Source organism: Penicillium griseofulvum (genome assembly GCF_001561935.1).
Source record: "Penicillium griseofulvum strain PG3 chromosome Unknown contig_80, whole genome shotgun sequence".
In the NCBI taxonomy this organism is placed as follows: Eukaryota; Fungi; Ascomycota; class Eurotiomycetes; order Eurotiales; family Aspergillaceae; genus Penicillium; species Penicillium griseofulvum.
This window is the reverse complement of record NW_024467471.1, coordinates 2599203-2620885: the sequence shown is the minus strand read 5'-3', so window position 1 is coordinate 2620885 and position 21683 is coordinate 2599203. Positions and strand designations below refer to the sequence as shown.

Here is a 21683-nt window from a genome sequence, read left to right as displayed (position 1 = left end):
CTTATAACCCCGGCGCATTTTTGAGTAGTAATTTCTGCTTGTTCAGTAGGCGTCTTAAAGCATCGCTATGTTCGATCATGTTCAGGTACTGACGTGACTATCAATCATACATAGTGTAAGTCTAAGCTTCACACTCGACCTTGGGATGAACAACGAGAGGAACCATGTATCTGCCTGGAACATCCCACTTCGAAATATCCATTCTCTACACGCCTTTAGGCCAATTGTATATCGAGAACTTCGTATCTTCAATAGTATCATCAGCACAGGGAATTGTACTTATTCATATTAGTGTGGGAGCTATAAAGACATAACTACTTGTGTGAAGTTGATGCCAAGGGTTTAGACGCTTGGCCTAGGCTTTGACCAACTTCAACATCAGTCATGATCTGCTGACAACTGAGGCTTTCCAAGTCATCGTCGAATTGAATGCGCCCTTTCTCGAATGCGACCAGTATGCTAGAGCCGCCGAACTGAAATAGGCCAATTTCCTCGCCCTTTTTGACATGGTGGCCGTTCGTTTGTAGTTCATCGTGGATCCTATTATCAATTAGATTCCTGAAAGGGCATCACATAGACATGTTATGGATAGGTTAAACTTACTTCACCGTTCCGACATCTGTAGCCCCAATTGCTACAAAGAGAACATTGCCGAAGGCCTCACTTTCAATGCAGACGCAAGACCTCGCATTTTCGGTCAAAATGTTCACGGAGCTATGCAGAGCCACCGGGTCGACTTGAAAATAATCTCCTGGAATTTGTTTGTACCACTTCACTTTCCCCTCAACTGGCGAATGGTACCGGTGGTAGTCTTGCGGGCTAAGGCGGAAACTTGCAACGGCACCATTCTCCCATACATCTGCGAGGTGGTCGTCCTTAATCAAGTTTGCAATCGTGAAGTCGCTGCCTTTGATCCACAATGCCCTGGCTTTCTCAACAGTCGGATATACTACCACTCGGGAGTCGGCTGCCACGACAGCTTTGGATGGATCCGTTTCGGCGTATATGGGTCTCGTGCCCTTGCGATGCTTGCGAATGAAGAAATCCTCGAATGTAGGGTAGCTTTCAGGATCAGAGGGCTCGAATTGAGACATGTCAATTCCATAAAATTCAATGAAACCCTTAATCTGCCGATGCGACTTCGGTTCACCCTCTCGACGTCCTAGCGTAAGTCGCGTAAGCACTGTACCAAAACACTCTAGATATGTATAGAAAGTCAGATACTCACCTGCAGTCAGATTTTTCTCGTGTGTCCAAAGGCGCAGAAGATGGGTTCGGTCAATCCATTCCGTAACCGGGTTAAACAACAGCAGGAGCTTGAGCTTCTTCCATATTGTCTGTTGTTCGCGTATGTATGTTCCAGTCTTCCGGTCCACTGTTTGCCAGCCCACTTCACGATTTTGGACTAGCTTCAAGAAATGGAGAGCGGCATTTAGAGCCCGGTGGATAAAGCTTGCTATACCCAGCATTTTGGGTTGTTGGTAGATGCCCACGTTTTTGTGTTGGGGAAAGTCTTCAGATCTAGATCGGTTAGCCGAAAATGTGGAGATTATATGCTTGACAAACGACCACGGGTGCTTGCATCATTATGAGCTCATTCGCGCAACGAAATCAAACATATACAACATAAGCAGGCATTCCCAACGCCTGTTTTACCATAGACCTGCATCACTCAAAATTCAGTAGGTTTGCTTCTACCAGCTAAGAAAATTTCTCGATAGGCAGTTCGGTGATTTGGGCCTACAGTACCGTGCTGTGAGGAAGTGCTCATGCCAAATTGTGACAGATGACAATCTTAGACAATTTGCAACGCAATTTGAACAAGAAGTCATTATAAAGGTTCCCTATTACATACATATACATCCGTAACCATCTCGAGTAATACTGCATCGCTAAAATCAAATCCCCCCAATAGTTACCCAATTAGGAAGGTGTAACTTAATTTCCGAGGAGAGGGACGTTAGTAACTACATACATTATGAATGTACAGAGTATGTATGTAGCAGTACAAGAATTGTCGGCTGCGTTTTCTGAATATATACGTTCATATGGTTCTTTCTTTAGGTCGTCGAGACTGCAGGGGTCAAGAGTTGGTCTACATAATTACCTGTATACTTCAATTCCACGGATCATTCAGTTCGGCACCCGAGAAACACTGTTGGCCGAACGATTGATAATCTGGATAGTTTGGGGGTTGATTCTTATTATTCTCATCGGCTTTCATTGGGCCTTGGTGGTCAAGACAAACCACGAACTATGCAACCCGTCTAGACTTCGGGATGCTGATTGGTCTTGGCCATCAATACAAACAGCACAAACTACGATGCAAACAAAACCAACTTTCTTGGAGCAGGAGGAGTACTAGACAACCTTTAAATTCGTTTCGACTGACAAATTGCTGAGCTGACAAATATGATTAGGATCCAGTAGACGAATTGCTCCGGACCAGTATGTGATGCCCAGCGCAATACGATACGTCTTGATACCGCGTCTGAGTCGGCCTGGTACGCCATGGCCTCGCTACAGTCGACGTACGGGGCCTATGTCACTAAAATAAGGAAACGTGCTATAAGTACGACCAACTCCAAGCATCCGGTGACTGGCAGCAGACAGAAATTTCCAATTTCTAAAAGGCTTGTGCTGAATTCTCCCACTGAGGAGCGACTACATACAATATATCCACAATTGACACTTTATCGACCCAGTAGCAAACCATGGCCGCCAAATCCCCTATTATACTCATCCTCGGCGCCGGCCCTAACATCGGCCAATCCGTCGCTCAGAAGTTTGCATCTAAGGGCTATAAGGTCGCCCTCGCCGCTCGTTCCCTAGAGGAGAGCAACAGCACCGAGGAGCAGCTTATTATCCCGAGCGACCTCTCTAAAACCGACGATATAGTTGGTGCTTTCGCTAAAGTAAAGAAGGTGTTTGGCATCCCCAGTGTCGTCGTCTACAATGGTTAAATATCATCTCCTCGCACTCCCATGACTGTCAGTCGACTAACGTATTGCAGCTAGCGCTGTGACCTTCACACTCCCGATGACCCATTCGCCATCACTCTCGCCGACCTGAGTCGTGACACGACCATCAATGTGCACAGCGCCTTTGTGGCTGCGCAACAAGCCGTCTTAGGCTTTTCACTGCTTTCAACGTCAGCCGCGAAGACTTTCATCTACACTAGAAATTTCCTGAACGTCGGTATCATCCCAAAATTTCTCAGCCAAGGCATTGGCAAGTCTGGCGCCGCTCACATGGTCTGGGCTGCTTCGGATGCGTACAAAGACCGCGGTTATAAGTAAGTCCTTAATTTATTTGGGGCATTGGGGCGAGATGAACTAATGGCATAAAGATTCTACTATGCCGATGAACGGAAGGCAGATGGATCGCCCAAGTACCGTATCAATGGCGGCGCACATGCGGATCTCTACTGGGAGCTGGCACACGCCGAAGCTCAGGGTCCTTGGATGCAGACGTTCGTTCATGGGGAAGGGTACAAGAAGTTTGACGACCTATATACGCCTCTAGCGTAAGATGTCACTAGATACCGACGGCCGATGTGGCTTGTGTTCGAGCAGGCCGACGTCGCCAACAGTCACAGTCACTATGTCTATCAATAGTCTCAACTGAGTGCAGAAGCAAGAATTTCTAAAGTCCTAGCCATTCTATAGTTAGAAACAATAGGAGATTTGCCATACTGATCTTAACAATGCTATATTGTTGTAGATGGCTTAAACGCGCTATTTGTGTGATGTAAATCTCAAAACAGAATGTCAAAGGCGTTTTACCTGAGTCGACAATGTTCCAAGGTATATCCATCATGTTGCCAATGATTTGTCAGGCCGAGCTCACGCCCGGGCGCCTGGCCGGGCGCTAACAACGGCCCCAGGTGGGGCGAGCCACCCCAGTCTCCTTCCGCCTAACCACCAAAATTTGCGCTTCAAGCATTCATCGCCATATAAACTCTGTTATTTGACAGGATTGTTTGCTATTTCATTACATAGAAAAAGCTTGTCTATCTTTCTCCATCTCTATACATGCATAAAATGTTAGTGAAGAGATCAGCTGAACTTGAGATTAGGACATCAGTTTCAGGACCCGCCCCTTGAATGATGGAATTGGGAGCGTCTGGCGTACTAGCTAGAACATACTGGATCGACGCTATTACTAACCTTGGGGAGATCTTCTAGACCCTTTGAGCCACCCAATTTACTATTTGCCTCTGGAAACATCGATTCCAACCTAGAAACTAGAACAAGCCCCCTAACGTATCTGCCCAACGTGCCTGCTTAATGCCCGCATGGTGGTCCACATTGCCTCAGGGGTGATGCGATCATATCCTCATAGGCATGTCATAAGGGGGCACAACTTCTAGCGGGATGCAATGACGGAGCAATGATGTGTGGCAATTTTGTGATGATTGTAATGCATATAAGTATCAGCACAAAATTATCCATCGAAGGCAGATCATATTCAATCTGATATCTCATTACTACTTCGTCAGAATCGTGTGATTTAGATCAAAATGGAGACCGAAGAGAGAGTCAACAAGATGCGTGGCTACAAGGCGTAAGTATCTAAATTCCACGGCTAGAAATACACGAGCAGATTTAACCAGGGCTATATTTTGTAGCGCGATGAGCAACCCCAGAGTTTCAGACGAGGCAAAGGAACATTCACAGAACGTGCTGAATGAGTTGGGTGGTGACCGTCCTCGCCAGGAATTATATCAGTCGAGGGGCGATCAAGGAAAGGATCCAGTGAGAGTCTCGGCTGGGCTTAAGGCGTGAGTATCACCTTCAAGGAGACTTGTCAATTGCGTATGCTGATTGGCCGGTATATAGTGCGCAGCGCAATCCTAGAGTAACGGAGGGCGGAAAGCAGAGAGCTTCGGAGAAGATGCAGGAAGTTAGTTCTCCTGAGGAGTAGACGGTTTATGTTTGGCCATCTGTTGTATATGTGCACCCGTTGTATATATGTGGACAGTTGAAAATTGGACAAACTAAAACTGTCAAGTGAAATTTCCCCAGTCCTCAATGAAGAATATACAATTCCTTTATAGAGAAGGTAAAATCAGTGTATGGTTTCGGAGTGCAAACTGCAGGTGCTATCAAAGTAATCGAGGTTTATAAAACTATGAGCAGATATGACAGTATAAGATATCTTAGCAGGGCCCTTCGGCCTCGGGCTTTCCAAGTAACTATAGCTATTTAGTTAACTGCTTATATTGTACGTTCGTGGACCTCCCAATGTTGTAGATGTATATAGCCAAAGTCGAGTTACCCAATGTAGTTTAGCTCGATCTCGGGATGACGAAAGACGTTGCGGCAGTTCCTCCAAGGCTACTGCGCTCCTCTCTTGGTATTTTATACAAATACAGCGTCTACTCAAATTACAACTTGATATACACAAACATGGTGAATGTCGCATTGATCGGTGGTACGGGTATGGTGGTAAGTACACAGCCTACAGGGAAAGCTCCTCAATCCACTTGTCCGGAAACTTTCCAAACAAAGATAAACCCAGTCTAGAACTTGAACTAAGTCGCATAACCGATAGGGCTCCCATATCCTCACCAGCCTTATTTCCAATCCCACTGTAACCCGCGTCGACACTATCTCCCGCCGCTCCCCGCCAGTCGCCAGTGGCACGCCCCCAGCCAAACTCACCAACTTCGTCTCCGGCGATACCGCCACCTGGGCAGGCAAGCTCTCCACCCTCTCCCCGACTCCCAGCATCTTTATTTCGGCCTTCGGGACCACAAAGGCAGCTGCAGGCGGGTTTGATAACCAATACAAAATTGAGCATGGGCTAAACGTCGAGTTGGCCAAGGCCGCGCACGAAGCTGGCACTAAGGTCTACGTGCTGATCTCATCTGCCAATGCCAATAAGGATTCCAACATTGCCTATTCCCGCATGAAGGGCGAGATTGAGGAGGATATCAAGAAGCTTGGCTTTGAGCACATGGTCATCCTGCGCCCTGGGCTGATTGCCGGTACCCGTGAGGAAAGCCGGCCGCTCGAGGCTGGGATTCGGTTTATTGCGAACTGGGCTGGCAAGCTGCACTCGGGTTTGAAGGATAGCTGGGCTCAGGAGGCGGAAGTTATTGGCAAAGCTGCTGTCAATGCTGGTCTCAAGGCGCTGGAGGGCGATATTCCTGAGGGCAGCGAAAAGGTTTGGACTTTGTTTGGTAGTGATATTATCAAATACGGCAAGGAAAGTTCGTCTTGAACGCCTCGGGCATTGGAATAAGATATCTTTGAACACCGTTTCTGTTTTGGATTCATGATGTTACGCGTTTATGGACAAATTACTTACTTGATGACATTAATTGAAACTTGATATGACATGAATTTTAAGAATTCTTGACTCCGTAGAATTTACCACCCGCGACACTATGCACAAAGAAAGATATTCAATCCCGGTACGAAACATGAGTCCCATCCTCCTTCACATGAATACTGCGACCCTTCTGTGTTGCCCCACGAGAGCTGGAAGCTGCGCGATCCTGGTTCCGATCAGGCCCGTCCTCAGCTGGGCGTCTCCAAGCGCTAGCGCCCGTATTGGCAGGGCTCATGTTCAGAGGGCTTTCCTTCTTGCCTTCTTGTCTACTTTCCTCTTCGGTGGCTGCAAGTTCGCTCTCTGGTGCTGTGTTCTTTGGGTCGAATGCAGCAGGGTGCTTAGCAACTTCGGCATCGGTACCAGATTTGGCAGTCTCTGAGCGCTCTGGATTCAAGGTTTCACGGTCGAGCGAGGTCTGGCCCTTTTCGACCTGGGATCGTGGTGTTGTGCTAAAGGGCGTTCGTGTTGCGGTTGGAGCGGCGAGGGATTGAGCAGTTATTGTTGAGACATGGCTCCGAGTAGCTCGGGTGGCTTGCTGGCCGACTGAGACGATGGTTTTCCACATTTTGTGAGATGTGAAGATGATGTGTGGAGATGATTCTAGGTGCGGATTGAAGTGGTTCGTAGAGATATATCCTTGTGGATAGACTTGAGTATCGAGATTGGAAGATGCAATGAATTGGAGAAAAGCAATTTGTTTAGATAGAAGAATTGCTTGTTACATCAGGGAAAATCTATTATAAGGGTTCTATCATTTTTCTCTATGTTCCAAGTTTCTCTACACCCTGGGATCATGTTGACGTCACTTCCTCAGAAACAGCCAGGCTAACCTAATCAGGTAATTAGCTTGCCCTAAGAGACTGGCTTCATTGACATAAAAATGGAATCAAAGGGTTTGGGAGTTCTAACTCCTAATTTGCGCTGATATATTATTTCACTCGAAGTTACATCGAGATCAGCAGAAATGCGGCACGTCCGTAATAATCCTATCATTCAATGTTGTTATTCAGCTACAGACAGTGGCTTGATGGGATCCAATATGAGCCTTGCAGTAGTGGGAGGGGTTACCAACACCGCACAAAATATGAACTCACAATCGGAACCTCCACCATGAACGTGCTTCTGGTATCCTAGTCCGTCCCACCATGCAGACCCATGTCTTACCCTGACGGCTGGCGGGCCGCCAGCCCGCTAGAAGCTGCCGCCAAATGATGCATGCCAAGTTGACGTTGCTCGTTTCCACCGCCACGGTAATATACAGAGACGCCGCTGGAGAGGGGGTTTGAATTTCCTCAGCAGGTGGCCTGACTAGGAAGTGAAGTATATCCAGACTCGCCAGGATATTTGGCCAACCCTGCAGGGCTAGTCCCCGGGAAAGGTCATTGTTGATTCATCAGTCTAGTATACATCTGTCTACTTCACTGTAAGATTTTTTTAATCTATTCTTAATCGTGGTGTCGTCAACAGACACCGAGACGGCGAGGAAATTAAAAGTAAAGTGTGGGCCAAAATTTGAATAGATGATTTGAGATAGAAAATGTGAGTATCTATGCGCTTCCCTATATTACTATCCCACCAACGCCCTCAAAGGTGTTGGGTCGGCCTACAAGCTCAAATACAGCGGTAACCCAGATACAAACCGGAATAGACACCCAGGGCTCCCCTTGGCGAATTGTCACTTATTTACGAGGTAGGCTTCTTAAACATCACATCCAACATAGGTAGTGTTAAAACAAAGCCGGAAGAAAAGCAAAACAGAAGAGACTCCCTAGACCGTAGTTTAGTACTGTGTTCACAATGTGTGCGCGAGGAATGACAACTGGGACCACGCGAAGGCGGGGCAGCACGGAGAGAGAGAACGATCTACCAATGAGAGATAGGCCTAGGCCTCATCCAATGCAAGTGCTGATGAGATGTACAGGTCTCTTTAGTACAGGACGGGTGGGGAAAGGACTCGTTAGTTGCATCCGACTAACATCCCGGTTGATGGTTTCCATTGGATGATTGGGCCGACTGCAGGTGAGGATAAGTTGGCCGCTTGACCAATCCCCGTAACGCTCGAGAAAATGTAGGCAGTTGGCTTTTTCCTGTCCAACACCGAAGGTAGCGTTGCCCTCAACGATTTGTCGCCGGTCAAAGGCAGGCGTGTGTAAGGTGCGGGAGCCTCCGTTCACTTTCAGATCACGGGATCAGAAGAGCCCGGCGCTGTGGGAGCCTGTATGCGGGTCCCGGAATTCAATTTCAACGTTAAGGCACGGGTTTCCCCGGTTGATAGCACTCAAAACTGGCCTGCGGTAGCTCTAACCAGATCGAAAATGCTCTAGTATTTCACCCGGCAACTTCGCTTGTTGGGCAGAAACAATAACCATGCTTTTCCCACGCTCGGGCTGATCCTTGCCAGGTGAAAGATTGGTACACTAAGGATGGGCGACTGAATTTCGGTGGTAAGACGGAGCGAGAGGCAAGAGCAGGGGGCTTCACAAGTTGATTCGAGAGTTTTTTTGGGACTGGATGCAACCAGTTCGCCGCAGTAAACGATAGATCCACTGAGAGCGACGGCCATTTCGAGATTATGAGCCATAATCAGGGATGCCAGTTGCCAACACAACATCTTCATGGATCATCTTCCTGGGTCCAATTCTGGGCGTGATTGAGCGGCATTCCCCGACGATCACTTGGCGGATTGGTTAATTGTCCAGAACAATCAGGCAAAACGGCAAGCACAGAAGTCTGCAGGATTCTCCATTCCATATTGGCAATCAGTCATATTTCGTCATTCTCATTAATGTAAATGGCATCTGGGTCCACGGTGGAGCTTGCATAGGATCCCTAAACGGCGACCCACGGCTCTCGACCCAGCCCTGGCTACCCGGAATTGACGCAGAAAGCCAGAAGCAACGTGCCACGTCAGAGTCTCTGAGCTTTGGTACAGCTGCATATGGTTCAGCAATATGTGGACAGTGTCACGGTTCGTGTCTGCGGCGAGCGCCGTACATCAATCCGGTCCTATCATTTCCGCCAAAAGAAGCAAGTGGATGATGATGAACACACACATGGGCGGGGGCAAATGCAGGATCCCTCTTTGCAGGAGTGAGAGATCAGCTGAACGAAAATGGATCTATCTGGCCTGCATCCCTAATTTTTGGGCCTGGCACAAGAAATTTCAATTGCGTGGGCCGTGTCCTTGAGCCAGGGTGCCAATGACAGAGCCTCAGAGGCCCTACCATTGTCACTAAAGGGAGGGTTATTGGCTGAAAGCAACGGACCGGAAAGGTGCGGCAGAGATGGAACGACGGTCGAGTCTAAATTTTGATAGACTGGCGAGTAAGACTCGGCAAGAATAACACAAGACGACAGGGGCTGGTTGCAACCACATGCTGAGACCCAATATGGATTTCCATTATTACCCAAATGCAGGGGACGTAAGGGCGATGAAGAGGAGTTAAGGTAATAAATCGGGATGTGCATGCGTACGCAATCACACAGACAGCAATATCGGATAGATACTTCTGTGATTAAAGCATGGCGTTCGGTCAAAATCCCGTGTCAGTGCTCATGATAGATGAGGCATTGAGCCAATCAATAATTGCAGCTGCCGAAAAATCGTATCAAGATAGAACAACCCATTGTGGTGGAGTCACAAGTGGCGTGCAGAGTCCCATCACATTCGTGAAGGCAGTAGCTTTTCTCTTGCATAGAGCCAGGGTTATCCCTGGGCATGAGAGCCTGATTATTGCATCAATACGACAGCTAGCAAGTGCCGAGACCGACTCGACCCATGCAGGATCAGGCATGCAAAACGCAAGAGAATCACAGGAGTGCGAGTCCATGCGAACAGCATCCACATGAAAGCGGGGAGAGGCAGATGGCGACGGCATAATTGCAGTAGTCGAATCTGGAAAGTAGAGCATTGCAGGCAAGAGTTGAGGGATTTTCGACCCATCGTACATCACCATGAGGAGTGAATCGCCACGGCTGAGGGTTGCATGCATCCATGAAGCAACCGGTTGTTCATAGTGGCTCCATTCGAGATACCATAGCCATCATACCGTCTCCACTGCTTGGAGAACTGCTCACAGCCAACCGGATCAACCGTCAGGCAGGTGCGATGCGAAATCCACGGACTGGAACCACGGATGATAAGCCATCGGGCACTGACAAACGTCGATCAACAGTGGGACGAGGCAAACATGGGAGAATAAAACCGTGGCATAGCAACTTCGTCCGAAACATAAATAAGCCTGTTAATGCCCCCAGGATACCGTGAAGTTCTCAATCATCCACTCCGGTTTCATAATTCAAGTTGCAATCTTCAAGCCAGGCCAATAGATCTTCTTCACAAAACAGATTCATTCGAAATTTGTTTCAAATTTGTTGAGCTCTTCCGCGTCCTTTGAAAACGCAGAGAAAAGCCGGCCTATCAAACCCGACAAGCGCGGGTGTACTGTCAGGTGCAACCAATAGAACCTCAGCATTCAATCTGAAACAAAGACGGAGAGCCGTGAGCAAGTGGGTTATGTCGTACTTGCAGATTGAGCAGCACTGACAGATCTGATAGGCATGTGCTTTTACAACCAAAAGAGATTTGCGTGTGGAGACTGGAGCTGGACTAGCTTTGCTCACCGATGCAACTATGAATATCGCACCGGCGAGACATGCGGTATGAGGCTCGTCAATATGACAGAGAACGAGAAGACCAACTGTCGTCTCTGCGAGAAAATCGAAACCAAATATCGCCGGCGTAGTGCTGAAGTCGACCGTTTGGACCGGTGGAAGCGAGAGGGTGCCAACCTTGTTGCCTCAATGGATCGGTCTCACAAACTCATTATGGACTTGGAGAAAGAGATCCGCTCCCTGCAACGGGAGCGGGACGACCGAAGGAGCACTCTCCTGAGATAGGATTGGCTTGGATTTACAAAACCGGTGTTTTCTTTGGTTCTTTTTTTTCTTTTTTTTCTTTTTTGTTGGACAGGCGAACAGGAATTGTGTTTGAGTTGTTTCGGGTCCTTCATGGCCAATCGCCCTGTGGTTTTTTTGCTTGTCTGCCACTGTTTCTTTTAGGGGTATTTGCAGCGAGTTTCATGTTTCACCATTTGTCCGTGACATCAAGTCCGAATCGAGTTTCTGCAAGGTGATGGAAGAACCATATCACCTTTGAAAAGATTGATGAGAAATTTAATTGGTTCAGACTCCATATTTCTTTCTGTTGATAGGCTGTTAGGTTCCGAAAAAAAATGTCAATGGGGACTAGCCATGTTATAAGCGCCCTGGTTCCTGGGTGAGCGGTTCGCTGAGACAGATTGAGTCCCACAGGACAAGGAGTGGCACCTGCTGCAACCAGACAAAAAAAAAGCTATTGAGGCCTGACGAATATCAATGGCCATTCAGAATTAAGACAATCCTTGAAACGGGAGCAGTGGTGTCTGGTTCTCTGTTGTCAGAGTGAGGGCACATAGTGTGGAACAAAATGCCCCTCATCACATCCCCGCACGTGATTCTTCTCTGCTTAGATAACCTAATGAGATGAGACCTGTCACAAAGAAGAAACGTCCTGAGTAAGCTAGGAAATAGGTGAAGGAAAGTGGAAGCTGTTCTGTTGGTTATTGTTGTGAGAAGAATCCAGGGCTAAGTGGGCTTAGGTTCCACTTCCCTTGCTCTATATGTTGTACCTGTGGGCAACTCCAACATTGCAAATATTCAATCCGGCTCTGAAACAATGATTTCATGCAATCTAGGTAAAGTGATGACAGTTTTAGTAAGTGTTGATGACATTGACAGAGAAAGAAAGCGAAAAGAGGGTTTGAACTAAAGGCCACAGAACGGCGAGCTAGGCACTATATATCATGGTGCTATAATCGGAGAATTTACTTCTGCTGGCTAGCTTGCATGTCCCTAAGCAACGCCCACGTCTCTTCAGCCTACGTGTACCTGTCTGCTTCAACATCTTCAAAACAAACAGCGTCAAATTGGAATGCAGAACTGAAGGAGAGCGCTGAGACTGGGCCGATGTGCATGCCACGTCACAAGAGAACAACACCAGATGCAGCCATAAACAAAAGCACGCGCGAGAGATTACAGATAAAAGATCAATGTCCAAATTGGACCTGGACTGATGCTAGTATATTGCAAGCAGCTGATTATGGTCAAAGTATTGGATTCGAGTATCTGAAACGGAAAAAGAACAAGAGAGGTTTTAATCTATTTAATGTCACCAGCCTCGGGCTCGTCATCAACCTTGGCCAGCCCTTGTTCCCGCAGAAGGGCATCAATTTCATCCGCAGTCCATAGGTGGTGGTAGATCTTGCCATCCTTGGTCTTGCCCACTGTTGCGAACTCGACTACATAAGGTAGAAACGTTAGTATGATGAAACACAATGCAAAAATGATACCCGAAAAACTCACTCTTCTCACTGCTGAGCTTTGTGGAGTCCATAGTCTTGCTCAGCACCTTGACAGCCATAGCACAAGCCTCCTTCAAATCGCAATCCTCCTTGTAATCTTGCTTGAGGAGACTCTGCGCGCTTGCGTTGTTTGCACCAACGCTCGTCGCTTTCCAACCTCCGTAATTTCCACTGGGATTGCTCTGGTACAACTGGAACTGACGGAGGTGATCGTACCCAGCATAGATGAAGGAGACACCGAAGGGACGTAGACCGCCGTGTTGGGTATATCCTTGCTTCAGATCACACAGTCTACGGACAAGCTGTTCACATGGGATGTCTTCGTTGTACGTGAGGAGGTAGCGTTGGGCGTTCTGGCGAGCATAGTTGATCAGAATGTTGGCATCGGCGTTCATACCCGCAACGGCGCAAATCATGTTACTGAAAGATATTAGCAACTTATCACAATACTAAACACAGTAAATCTAACTATTTGATTCAAAACAATAGGGGGGTGGCGTACTCGTTGATTGTGTAGAGCTTCTCAGCGGAGGTATCCTGCTCCAGCAGCTTGCTGGTCACCTTCCTCTCGGCAGCGAGGACAATTCCATCCTTGGCTAAGATACCAAGGGCTGTGCCGGCATGGGAAATAGCCTCAAGCGCATATTCAACCTGGTAGAGTCGACCCTCTGGGGAGAAGATGGTGGTCTGTCCAACAGCGTCATAGGTTAGCTGGAGCTGCACAAAAGGAATGACGGTGTGCACAAACCCTCGAATCGTATCTCCGAGACATCGTGTATGAATAAAATAAAACAACAAAAACTCGGAAATTGGCTATAGGTGAGGGTTGATTGTTTGAGAAAGGCGGTTCGAGATGGGGAAGGTCAGTGATGAAGACGTAGAAGCTCCAGGCAACTCGCCCTGGCGCGTCCTCTGTCATCCGCCAAGCTCGGACCACTTCACCACACCAAAGCTTCGTTGCGACGATTTCACCACTTCGACCCGCAAGGACGGACTACAAAGCCGATCTACCCATTGCTTTGCATTTCAATCGATTCATCTCGATCACCATGCTCAGATCAACATACACCCCTCCTCCCCCTTTGCCTTCGGGGTGGACACAGCATCGAGCGCCCACAGGTAGGTCTTGCGCAGGGTTTGAGTGAAAAGTTCTGGCTGTTCTAACTATCAAACCAGGTCATTTATACTATTATAATTCTTCAACAAAACAGTCGACATACACTCGCCCTCAAGAAACAGCTCCTCAGCCCATTCAGGCCGCTGCCGACACCCCAGCAGCAACGTACAACCCCGAGACGTTACCTGCGTTTTCTTCAACACCCTATGGACCGGCAGGCTTTGGCCCTGGGCCAGCGCAATTTGGCCCGCCACAAAACTCTCGCGGCCGCGGAGGATTTCGCGGTGGGAGAGGTTATCATGATCGTGGACGAAGAGAACCCGAAGATCGCCCAAAAGCGAAGCATCATATTCCTGACTGCGCCCCGTGGCTACTAGTAAAGACCAAGCTTGGCAGGAGATTCGTGCACAATCCAGAAACAAACGAAAGTTTTTGGAAATTTCCCGAGCAAGTTTTGAAGGGCGTGGTGGAATTTGACCGTCTCGAGCGTGAAAAGAAGGAAAGAAAAGAACGAGGTGAACTCGAAGTGCCAGCCAAAAAGGTATCCCCTGCGCCAGAGGATGGCCGTCTGGAGCCCCAGGCGACACTACAGGAAGAGGAACATCCAGACTACGACGACGAATACGAAGAGGTCGAGGTTACAGACAGCGAGGGAGAAGAGGGTCAACCATCAAAGCGTGCACGAGCCGAAAGTGAGGGTGCTAAGGATCAACCGCTGGAATTCAACGAAGAAGATATGGCATATCAACTAGCGGCCATGGGCGAAGACTATGGACTGGATCCCGGGGAATATGGTGTGGGGGAAGAAGACTGGGAAGAGGGTGCAGAGGGCCTGCCGCTGACGGAGGCCGACGCTGAGGCACTCTTCCGCGACTTACTGGATGACTTCCAAATAAACCCATTCACGACCTGGGAAAACGTCATTGAAGAAGGCCGCATCATTGAAGATACCCGGTATACCGCGCCCTCGAACATGAAGACACGACGAGAGATCTTTTCCAATTGGAGCCGGGACCGGATCCAATATGTGAAAGAGCAGAAAGCAAAGCAGGAGAAGACCGACCCGCGCATCAGGTATCTAGCATTTTTGCAAGAACATGCCACCCCGAAGCTCTACTGGCCGGAATTCAAGCGCAAGTATAGGAAAGAGCCGGAAATGAAGGACTCCCAGCTTGGAGACAAAGATCGCGAGAAGTTCTACCGGGACCATATCTCGCGTCTCAAGCAACCCGAAAGCACTCGCAAGTCAGACCTGTCTGCCCTGCTCAAATCTGTTCCTCTAGACCTGTTGCATCGATCGTCGAATTTGGAAGCTTTGCCCAATATGATCATCACCGATGTTCGATATATCGGACTCGCGCCCGAGGTTCGAAATCCGTTGATAGAGGCATACATATCTACTCTGCCTCCGGCGCCAGAGGTACAGATGACCGCGGAAGAGCTAGAAGAAGCCGACCGAAAACGTGTTGAACGAGAGAAACGCGAGAGGGCCCTTGCAGACCGAGAGAAGCGGGTGGAAGAAGAGAAGCGGAGACAGCGAGGAGATCTTCTGCGTGGCAAGCATCTCCTCCGAGAAGGCGAGGCAGAGATTGAACAGGCAATGCGTGTGAACAAGGACGGACTACTGAGCCACATGGATGTTGATCAGGCATCAAATGAGGAACAGAAGTTGAGTCAATAATAGTTAGTCACTAAGTATTACACGTCACTTTTGTCGAATAAGGACAGCCGAGTTCATATTGTACATCAAAAGGCAATTTGCTTATGCCAATGCCATTCGGTTCCTGAGGGTATCACTGTAGATGAGGGAAATCATTTCCGTTCACACGTAGACGATTCGTCAATCATTTAAATCTCCAATCATCCCAATCCTCATCATCATCATCTTCACTCTCACTCTCATCCTGCTCCAATGCGCCAGAATCCATCGGCTCATCCTGTGTTTGATCTTCCGCGCGGGCTTTCCGCAGCTCTTCGCGTTTTTGTTTGAGCCTTCGCACCCGCTCTTCCAACTGATCCATCTCATCAAACTCTTCCTCCAAAAGCCGTGCTGCATCCTCTCGCTCCCCTTCCAACTCTGACTCACGAGTGCGGACTGACGACGCCTTAGCTCTCTCTTGCTGGGCAGCGATTTCTGCAGCTGTCATTGGTGCTGCAGAAATCGTAGCCTCGGCTGTAACAGCGGCTGGTGCATGTGGCTCCTCATCCTGCGCGGCGACTTCGCGTTCAAATGCTGCCCATGCCTCTTCGTCAATAGGCGTGGATGGGTCTTGGGGCGGCTGCGTATTGGGTTCTTCTGCGAGGTCTGCGGCTGGCTCAACAACCTCTTGTTCGTCCTCAAGTGGAGGCTCTGGGGCAGCGACATCATCCCCGACTCGCCCCAAACCTTGTTGCTCTGGGGTTTGATCGGTGCTTATTGCACCGGAGGTAGACTGTAATGCATCTAGTTCAGCGGCGCGGATTTTCTTTCGCATTACTCCATCTCCACTGTCAACCTTGCGCTTTTTGGTGACGCGATTTCCTGTCGCATTTGGTTGAGATGTGCCCTTGCGGGAAGCTAATTCGTTGCGGAGGAGCGATCGGACGTCGGCCATATTCTCTAAGTTGCTAGGCGTTTGTATGGTAGGAGATGTAATACTTGAAATGAGTTCAGAATAAAACTGGTGGAAATAAAAGAGACTGTGATGTAGAGTGGGGAACCTGGAGAAGCTCAATCTTAAGATTCGCTCAAGAGCATTTCGCCGCGAACATGTGGCTGGTGACAAATATCACGTGCTTTTAGGTGAATGACAAAGACGGAAGCCAAGCCACTTATTCATCTCTCTTCTCCTCACACCGCGCGCATCGCATCTCTTCTCTATCTTTTACCATCCATCTTTGGCGTTATTGCTTTCGCCACTTGATCGTCGAGCAAATACTGCTCCAATCTCAACCCAAAACATTTAGTGCCATTTCTGACTCCAAAGTGCGTGATTTGAGCTCAACTCATCTCACGCGACCCCGCTTAGCGCCAAGTGTCGATTTAACGCGCAGCAAGGGATTGCACAGTCCACCATAACACCCGCTTGAGCGCGTTCCTCGCCACCGCGTGCCAGTCCAAGAAATATTGCGCAGAGTCTGGATCGGTTCTTTTATTCGATCAAGCAAAACTGTGGGCTAGACAGTGACGCTGTTGTGCCGTCTTCTTGTGTATTACATTAGCGCCTTGAGCTTGTAGAGACTTTTGTCAACCTGGGGTAACACCCGAATTTCGAGCAAGTGAAGAGACCTATTATCCTGTCACGCGCTGTAGTACGCGCCAAATCACCATTATCATGGCCGGTAAGCTTTCGTACACCACCGCACATTGCTATCCGATCACTTGAGAGTGGCAGGCCACCCCCCAAGTCCGGGGTTGCAGACCATCTATCAGAATACATGCTAACAGTGAGAATAGACGAACCCCGACGCTCCGGCCGAGCCACCAAAGGCCAACACAAGAACCTCGAGCTCCCAGATGATCCTGCGAAAAAAGGAAAGAGCAAAAGCCCAAAGGAAAAGAGCGCGAAGTTGTCTGCCGAACCCACACCCGGTCCCAGTGAAGGCGAGGGAGGCGAAGAAGAGATAATCCGATGCATCTGCGGTGAATACGAAGAGGAGGAGGACGTGGAGCGCGACATGATCTGCTGTGATCAATGCTCTGCGTGGCAACACAACGACTGTATGGGCCTCACATTTACGAAAGGCCAAGAACCAGATCAATACTATTGCGAACAATGTCGCCCGGAAAATCACACAAAGCTCTTGGCAAAGATCAACGCAGGCGAGAAACCCTGGGAAGAGCTTGCTGAGAAGCGTCGCCAGGAGGCCGAGGAGAAGAAGTCCAAGCGGAAAAAGGGTAAGAAGGGGGGCCGCAAAGGAAGACCAAGTGAGAGCCGGACCGATGCTAGCACACCAGCTCGTACTGCGCCATCCACTACACCCGGTCCTGGCGGTTCCCCTACACCCGCCGTGTCCGTTTCAGTCGAACCGGAGAAGAATGGCCATGTTGATTCTCGGCGGTCCAGCACCCACAAGCGCAAACTTGAAGAGACAGTGGAGGCAGAAAATGTAAATACTGTCATCCCACTCAATCATGACCTTCAAAATGCTAACTCGTTGATCTATTAGGGACCACAGGTCAAGCAACAACGGGTATCCCCACAGGCTACCCCAGCAGCTGTTACGGAGGCAACTGGACCCAAAATCAAGGCAGATCCTACCCCCGAGACACCTGCCACTGGTGCCTTGGATGAGCTGATTCCTGCCCGCAAGACTGTGGCCACACATCTCATCAAGTTGTTCGTAGACCAGGTTTCTGCAGCCCTAAAAGCAGGCTCCTTTACTTTGCGTGAGAACCAGTCAGCGGAGGACATGGCACAGCAACTTGCTCTATCCATTGAGGATGCCATGTATGAGATTATCTGCGGACGGTCAGGCGAGCCTAATGAATCATATAAGGCGCAATTACGGTCGATCATGTTCAATGTAAAGAAGAATGCTTCTCTGCGAGATCGTCTGCTCATAGGTAGTCTGCCCCCTAAGTCGCTGGCGCAGATGACATCTGCGGAGATGGCCAGCAAAGAACTGCAGCAGAAAGACGCGGAGATCAAGCGAGAAGCAGACAGGCACCACACCATTGTCCAGGAACAAGGTCCTCGCATCCGACGCACTCATAAAGGAGAGGAGTTGATTGAAGATGAACACCATGGCGCGAACGAGTCTGTCTTCTCCCGTGGACCTCGCCGCGTGGTGGGCGATGACGGCAGTCCAATGCACAAAAGCCCGACCAGCCCGATGGGACAGCAGCAATCAAAGACAGAGACAGATGGATATGTTCGGGGTCTATCACCTGAGGGTGCACACCATGACCACGTCTTCCCCGAAGTGGCTCCCACCATCTATGAGCCACTGCCTAGTGGTAGGGTCCAAGCAGATGCTGAGATTGATCAGTTATTGCGCGACGAGGAACCCTATTCACCTCCCTATTCGCCCAAAGACTTCGACGACGACGGCACCATCTGGCGTGGCAATGTAACAATGCCCCCAATTGGAGAATTCTCTTCGTCCGCGAAACATGTGGGAGGTGCCGACTTGAGTGGCCGAATCCCATGGAGCCAACTGGCACCTTCCACGTTGGTTGTTGATGGTCGTATCGACATCCGACGGGCAACTGATTATCTCTGCGGCCTTCAGTTCAGCAAGTCCACCGATGTGTCTGTGATAGCAGTCAGCAGCCCTGACCAACCTACGGATCGAGCAGGCTTCGACAAAATGTTTGACTACTTCCATAGTCGCGGTCGTTATGGCGTCATTGGAAAGCACCCGCTGTCCGCGGTCAAAGACACCTACATTGTCCCGATGGAGATCGGCACCACGACAATGCCTGAGTTCATTGAGCTGCTGGAGAACATCTCACTGGAGGGACCCATTACTCAACGCTTGCTCCTTATCATTTTCGTCGTCAAGACTGGCGAATCCAACCCTTCATCTGTCCAACCGCCATCTCACCAGGCTAGCCAGGAGCCACCTGTCTCTGCAAGCCCCGCAGTCGCTGCGACCCCCCAGCAACCTCAGTTCAGCGCTGGAGTTGCGCCGACTCCTCCATCCCACTTCGGTGGATTCAACCCCAACCCCGCACCATACGGCCAACAGGCCCCTGTGCAGGCCACCCCTCAACACCAGCCTGCTCTGACTGGTCTCCCTGCTGCGGTGCAAGTCCTCGGCCCACAAGTTGATGCCCCAGCCATTCAGCAACTTCTGAAGATTGCACCTAACGTGGACATGGCGCAGCTGAGTGTCGTTCGTGACATTCTTGTCCGTCAACCTGCCGCAGCTGCTCATTACGATACTTTGATGCAGGCCTTATTTGAGACCCAAGCAAACGGCCACGTGCCCCAGCATGGTGTGTGATAGGGCCCATGATAGCCAGTTTTCTTTTTGTACAGTTTATCCCATTTGTATTTCCTTTTACAAGGCTGCGCAATGCTCTGGTGTTCGGGATTGAAATCCCCAAGGACGGGAAAAGGTTTTTTGTTTTTAAGGAAAGTGGAATACCCACCAAATGTTTTTCGAATTTATGTCTCTAGTTCTCTACTCAAAATGAAACCTGTAGGGTTCTTATTTCATTCCTTGTTTATTCCATGCTGTGTCTACGTAGCTAGTCCCATTCAAGCAAACGGCCATTCCGCATTTATCACATATTATCAGCCTTGTATCTCATCCAGTGGATTTCCATAAATTCCACCTGTCACCCCTAACAAAGAGATATTCCTGATCCGGCGATAATGCACAAAATCCTTCTTCGGGTCGGGCCACTCTCGAAGTCTTGCCTTCCGCTTAGGGCTGAATTGAAATCCTCGAGCTTTCTCACAACAAGAACATTCAGCAGTACAATGACCAGCAGCAAGCTTTCGTCCCATATTCTCGCGGTTTGAACAACATCCACAAGTTCTTCCGCAGCATCTTCCCATCCGAGCACAGTCTTCAACAAGCACACGATGCATATACCATTTTGGCTGAGAACGCCAAAAGTCGATGCCTCTCGTGAACGGACTTTCACTGAATGATGCCCTAACCACCCACCAAAATCGTTCTTTCCACCAATATCGCTCCGACGATGTTTGAATCTTGTCTCGTAACTCCTTGATCTCAGCCGCTTTATCGATAGGATCTTCCTCAAGCTTTTGCAATTTCTCCCTTAACATCATCTCCCGCTGGGTGTTCTCCCGCAGCCGAATTTCTGTTATGAAAAGTACCCTCAGAAAGTCGAGCTTCCAGTCCTTATTGTCGTAGTTGAACCATAGCGACAATCGATGTTTTTGGAGAGCACATATATCTCCTGACTTTTCCAACTCGATTTCTTCCTGCTGTGGATCATTGGAATCAGTATAATTGGACCTCATCTCAAGGGTGTTTTCGAGCAAAGGGTTGTTGTGTGGTATTCTAATATATATCTGCATAAGTATAGAATGGGTTTGAATGTTAAGTTCGAAGAAACGTATCAGTGAATCCTCTAGAAAATCACTTAAGTGATATTTTTAAAGATCCCGAGGTCTACATGCTGGGCTTAGTGATCGAGATGGTTGTCACCATTACGTCCATTCCGAGTTAAATCGTCCATCTCTTTGTAGACTTTGTACCTTTGCGGGTGTACGCTTCTCATTAATTAATAAGTAGATCAGAAATTGAAAGAACAGGATTGCACCTGCTAGAAGTAATTTCCCAATGTAGAACCTACCAACACCAAGACTCAACACCATCGCTACATAAAATCCTACACATTTGATATCAAACCGCAATGAATCCATTTGCGAACCATACAACAAAATTTCTAACCGCATGCGGCATTCTTGATAACGAAGCCGCGCAGGGCTTCATCTCCTCCTGGAGGAGCTTTTGTTCAAAGGTTAGCAGAGAAGACTATTTCACACATCCATTTCCACCTTCTTTTACTGTCGAACGATAAAACTGACAAGAGATCCAAACAGAATGGTATCCAAGAAGACCACGCAAAAACCCACTCAAAAGACCACTCGAAAGACCACTTAAAAGGCCACCGAATCTTTCAGCCACCAAAAGGACATCACGACGCCGCTTATACGGCCGACTATTCTTGTTGTTCAATGTTTGGCTTTTCACCTTTGAATGCGCCATTCTGGGCCAATATTTTTTTTTCATAAGATATTACTTCATAAATACACAGCACCACCGAGGTAAGGTACCTGCAGATATCCTTCCCAGTTGCACATTCTGATGTATATCTTCCAACTGGTCCCGCTCTATCAACTAGCACAATACTGATAATT

General features: G+C 48.7%; 8 protein-coding genes across 8 annotated transcripts; 4 read left to right on the top strand and 4 right to left on the bottom strand.

Moving 5' to 3' along the window:
• Positions 1-314: 314 nt before the first annotated feature.
• Positions 315-1469, bottom strand: PGRI_019790 (putative phosphatidylserine decarboxylase; the record flags this gene model as incomplete). The annotated part of the gene is made up of 3 exons (XM_040789692.1): positions 315-540; positions 604-1162; positions 1229-1469. The coding sequence occupies 3 exons, from the start codon at positions 1467-1469 to the stop codon at positions 315-317; spliced, it is 1026 nt and encodes a 341-aa protein (XP_040646645.1).
• Positions 1470-2714: 1245 nt separating this feature from the next.
• Positions 2715-3530, top strand: PGRI_019780 (uncharacterized protein; the record flags this gene model as incomplete). The annotated part of the gene is made up of 3 exons (XM_040789691.1): positions 2715-2948; positions 3018-3295; positions 3350-3530. 3 exons carry the CDS (start codon positions 2715-2717, stop codon positions 3528-3530), a joined length of 693 nt encoding a protein of 230 aa, XP_040646644.1.
• A 992-nt stretch (positions 3531-4522) lies between these two features.
• PGRI_019770 (uncharacterized protein) lies at positions 4523-6228 on the top strand (the record flags this gene model as incomplete). Its single annotated transcript, XM_040789690.1, has 5 exons — positions 4523-4566; positions 4631-4783; positions 4842-4905; positions 5295-5450; positions 5557-6228. 5 exons carry the CDS (start codon positions 4523-4525, stop codon positions 6226-6228), a joined length of 1089 nt encoding a protein of 362 aa, XP_040646643.1.
• Positions 6229-6412: 184 nt separating this feature from the next.
• On the bottom strand, positions 6413-6904 carry PGRI_019760 (uncharacterized protein; the record flags this gene model as incomplete). Its single annotated transcript, XM_040789689.1, has 1 exon — positions 6413-6904. The coding sequence occupies one exon, from the start codon at positions 6902-6904 to the stop codon at positions 6413-6415; it is 492 nt and encodes a 163-aa protein (XP_040646642.1).
• A 5633-nt stretch (positions 6905-12537) lies between these two features.
• On the bottom strand, positions 12538-13512 carry pre9 (proteasome core particle subunit alpha 3; the record flags this gene model as incomplete). Its single annotated transcript, XM_040789688.1, has 4 exons — positions 12538-12677; positions 12742-13160; positions 13243-13427; positions 13489-13512. 4 exons carry the CDS (start codon positions 13510-13512, stop codon positions 12538-12540), a joined length of 768 nt encoding a protein of 255 aa, XP_040646641.1.
• A 277-nt stretch (positions 13513-13789) lies between these two features.
• On the top strand, positions 13790-15538 carry PGRI_019740 (uncharacterized protein; the record flags this gene model as incomplete). Its single annotated transcript, XM_040789687.1, has 2 exons — positions 13790-13859; positions 13917-15538. 2 exons carry the CDS (start codon positions 13790-13792, stop codon positions 15536-15538), a joined length of 1692 nt encoding a protein of 563 aa, XP_040646640.1.
• A 163-nt stretch (positions 15539-15701) lies between these two features.
• Positions 15702-16451, bottom strand: PGRI_019730 (uncharacterized protein; the record flags this gene model as incomplete). The annotated part of the gene is made up of 1 exon (XM_040789686.1): positions 15702-16451. One exon carries the CDS (start codon positions 16449-16451, stop codon positions 15702-15704), a length of 750 nt encoding a protein of 249 aa, XP_040646639.1.
• Positions 16452-17171: 720 nt separating this feature from the next.
• PGRI_019720 (uncharacterized protein) lies at positions 17172-19788 on the top strand (the record flags this gene model as incomplete). The annotated part of the gene is made up of 3 exons (XM_040789685.1): positions 17172-17178; positions 17294-17946; positions 18007-19788. 3 exons carry the CDS (start codon positions 17172-17174, stop codon positions 19786-19788), a joined length of 2442 nt encoding a protein of 813 aa, XP_040646638.1.
• Positions 19789-21683: the final 1895 nt, after the last annotated feature.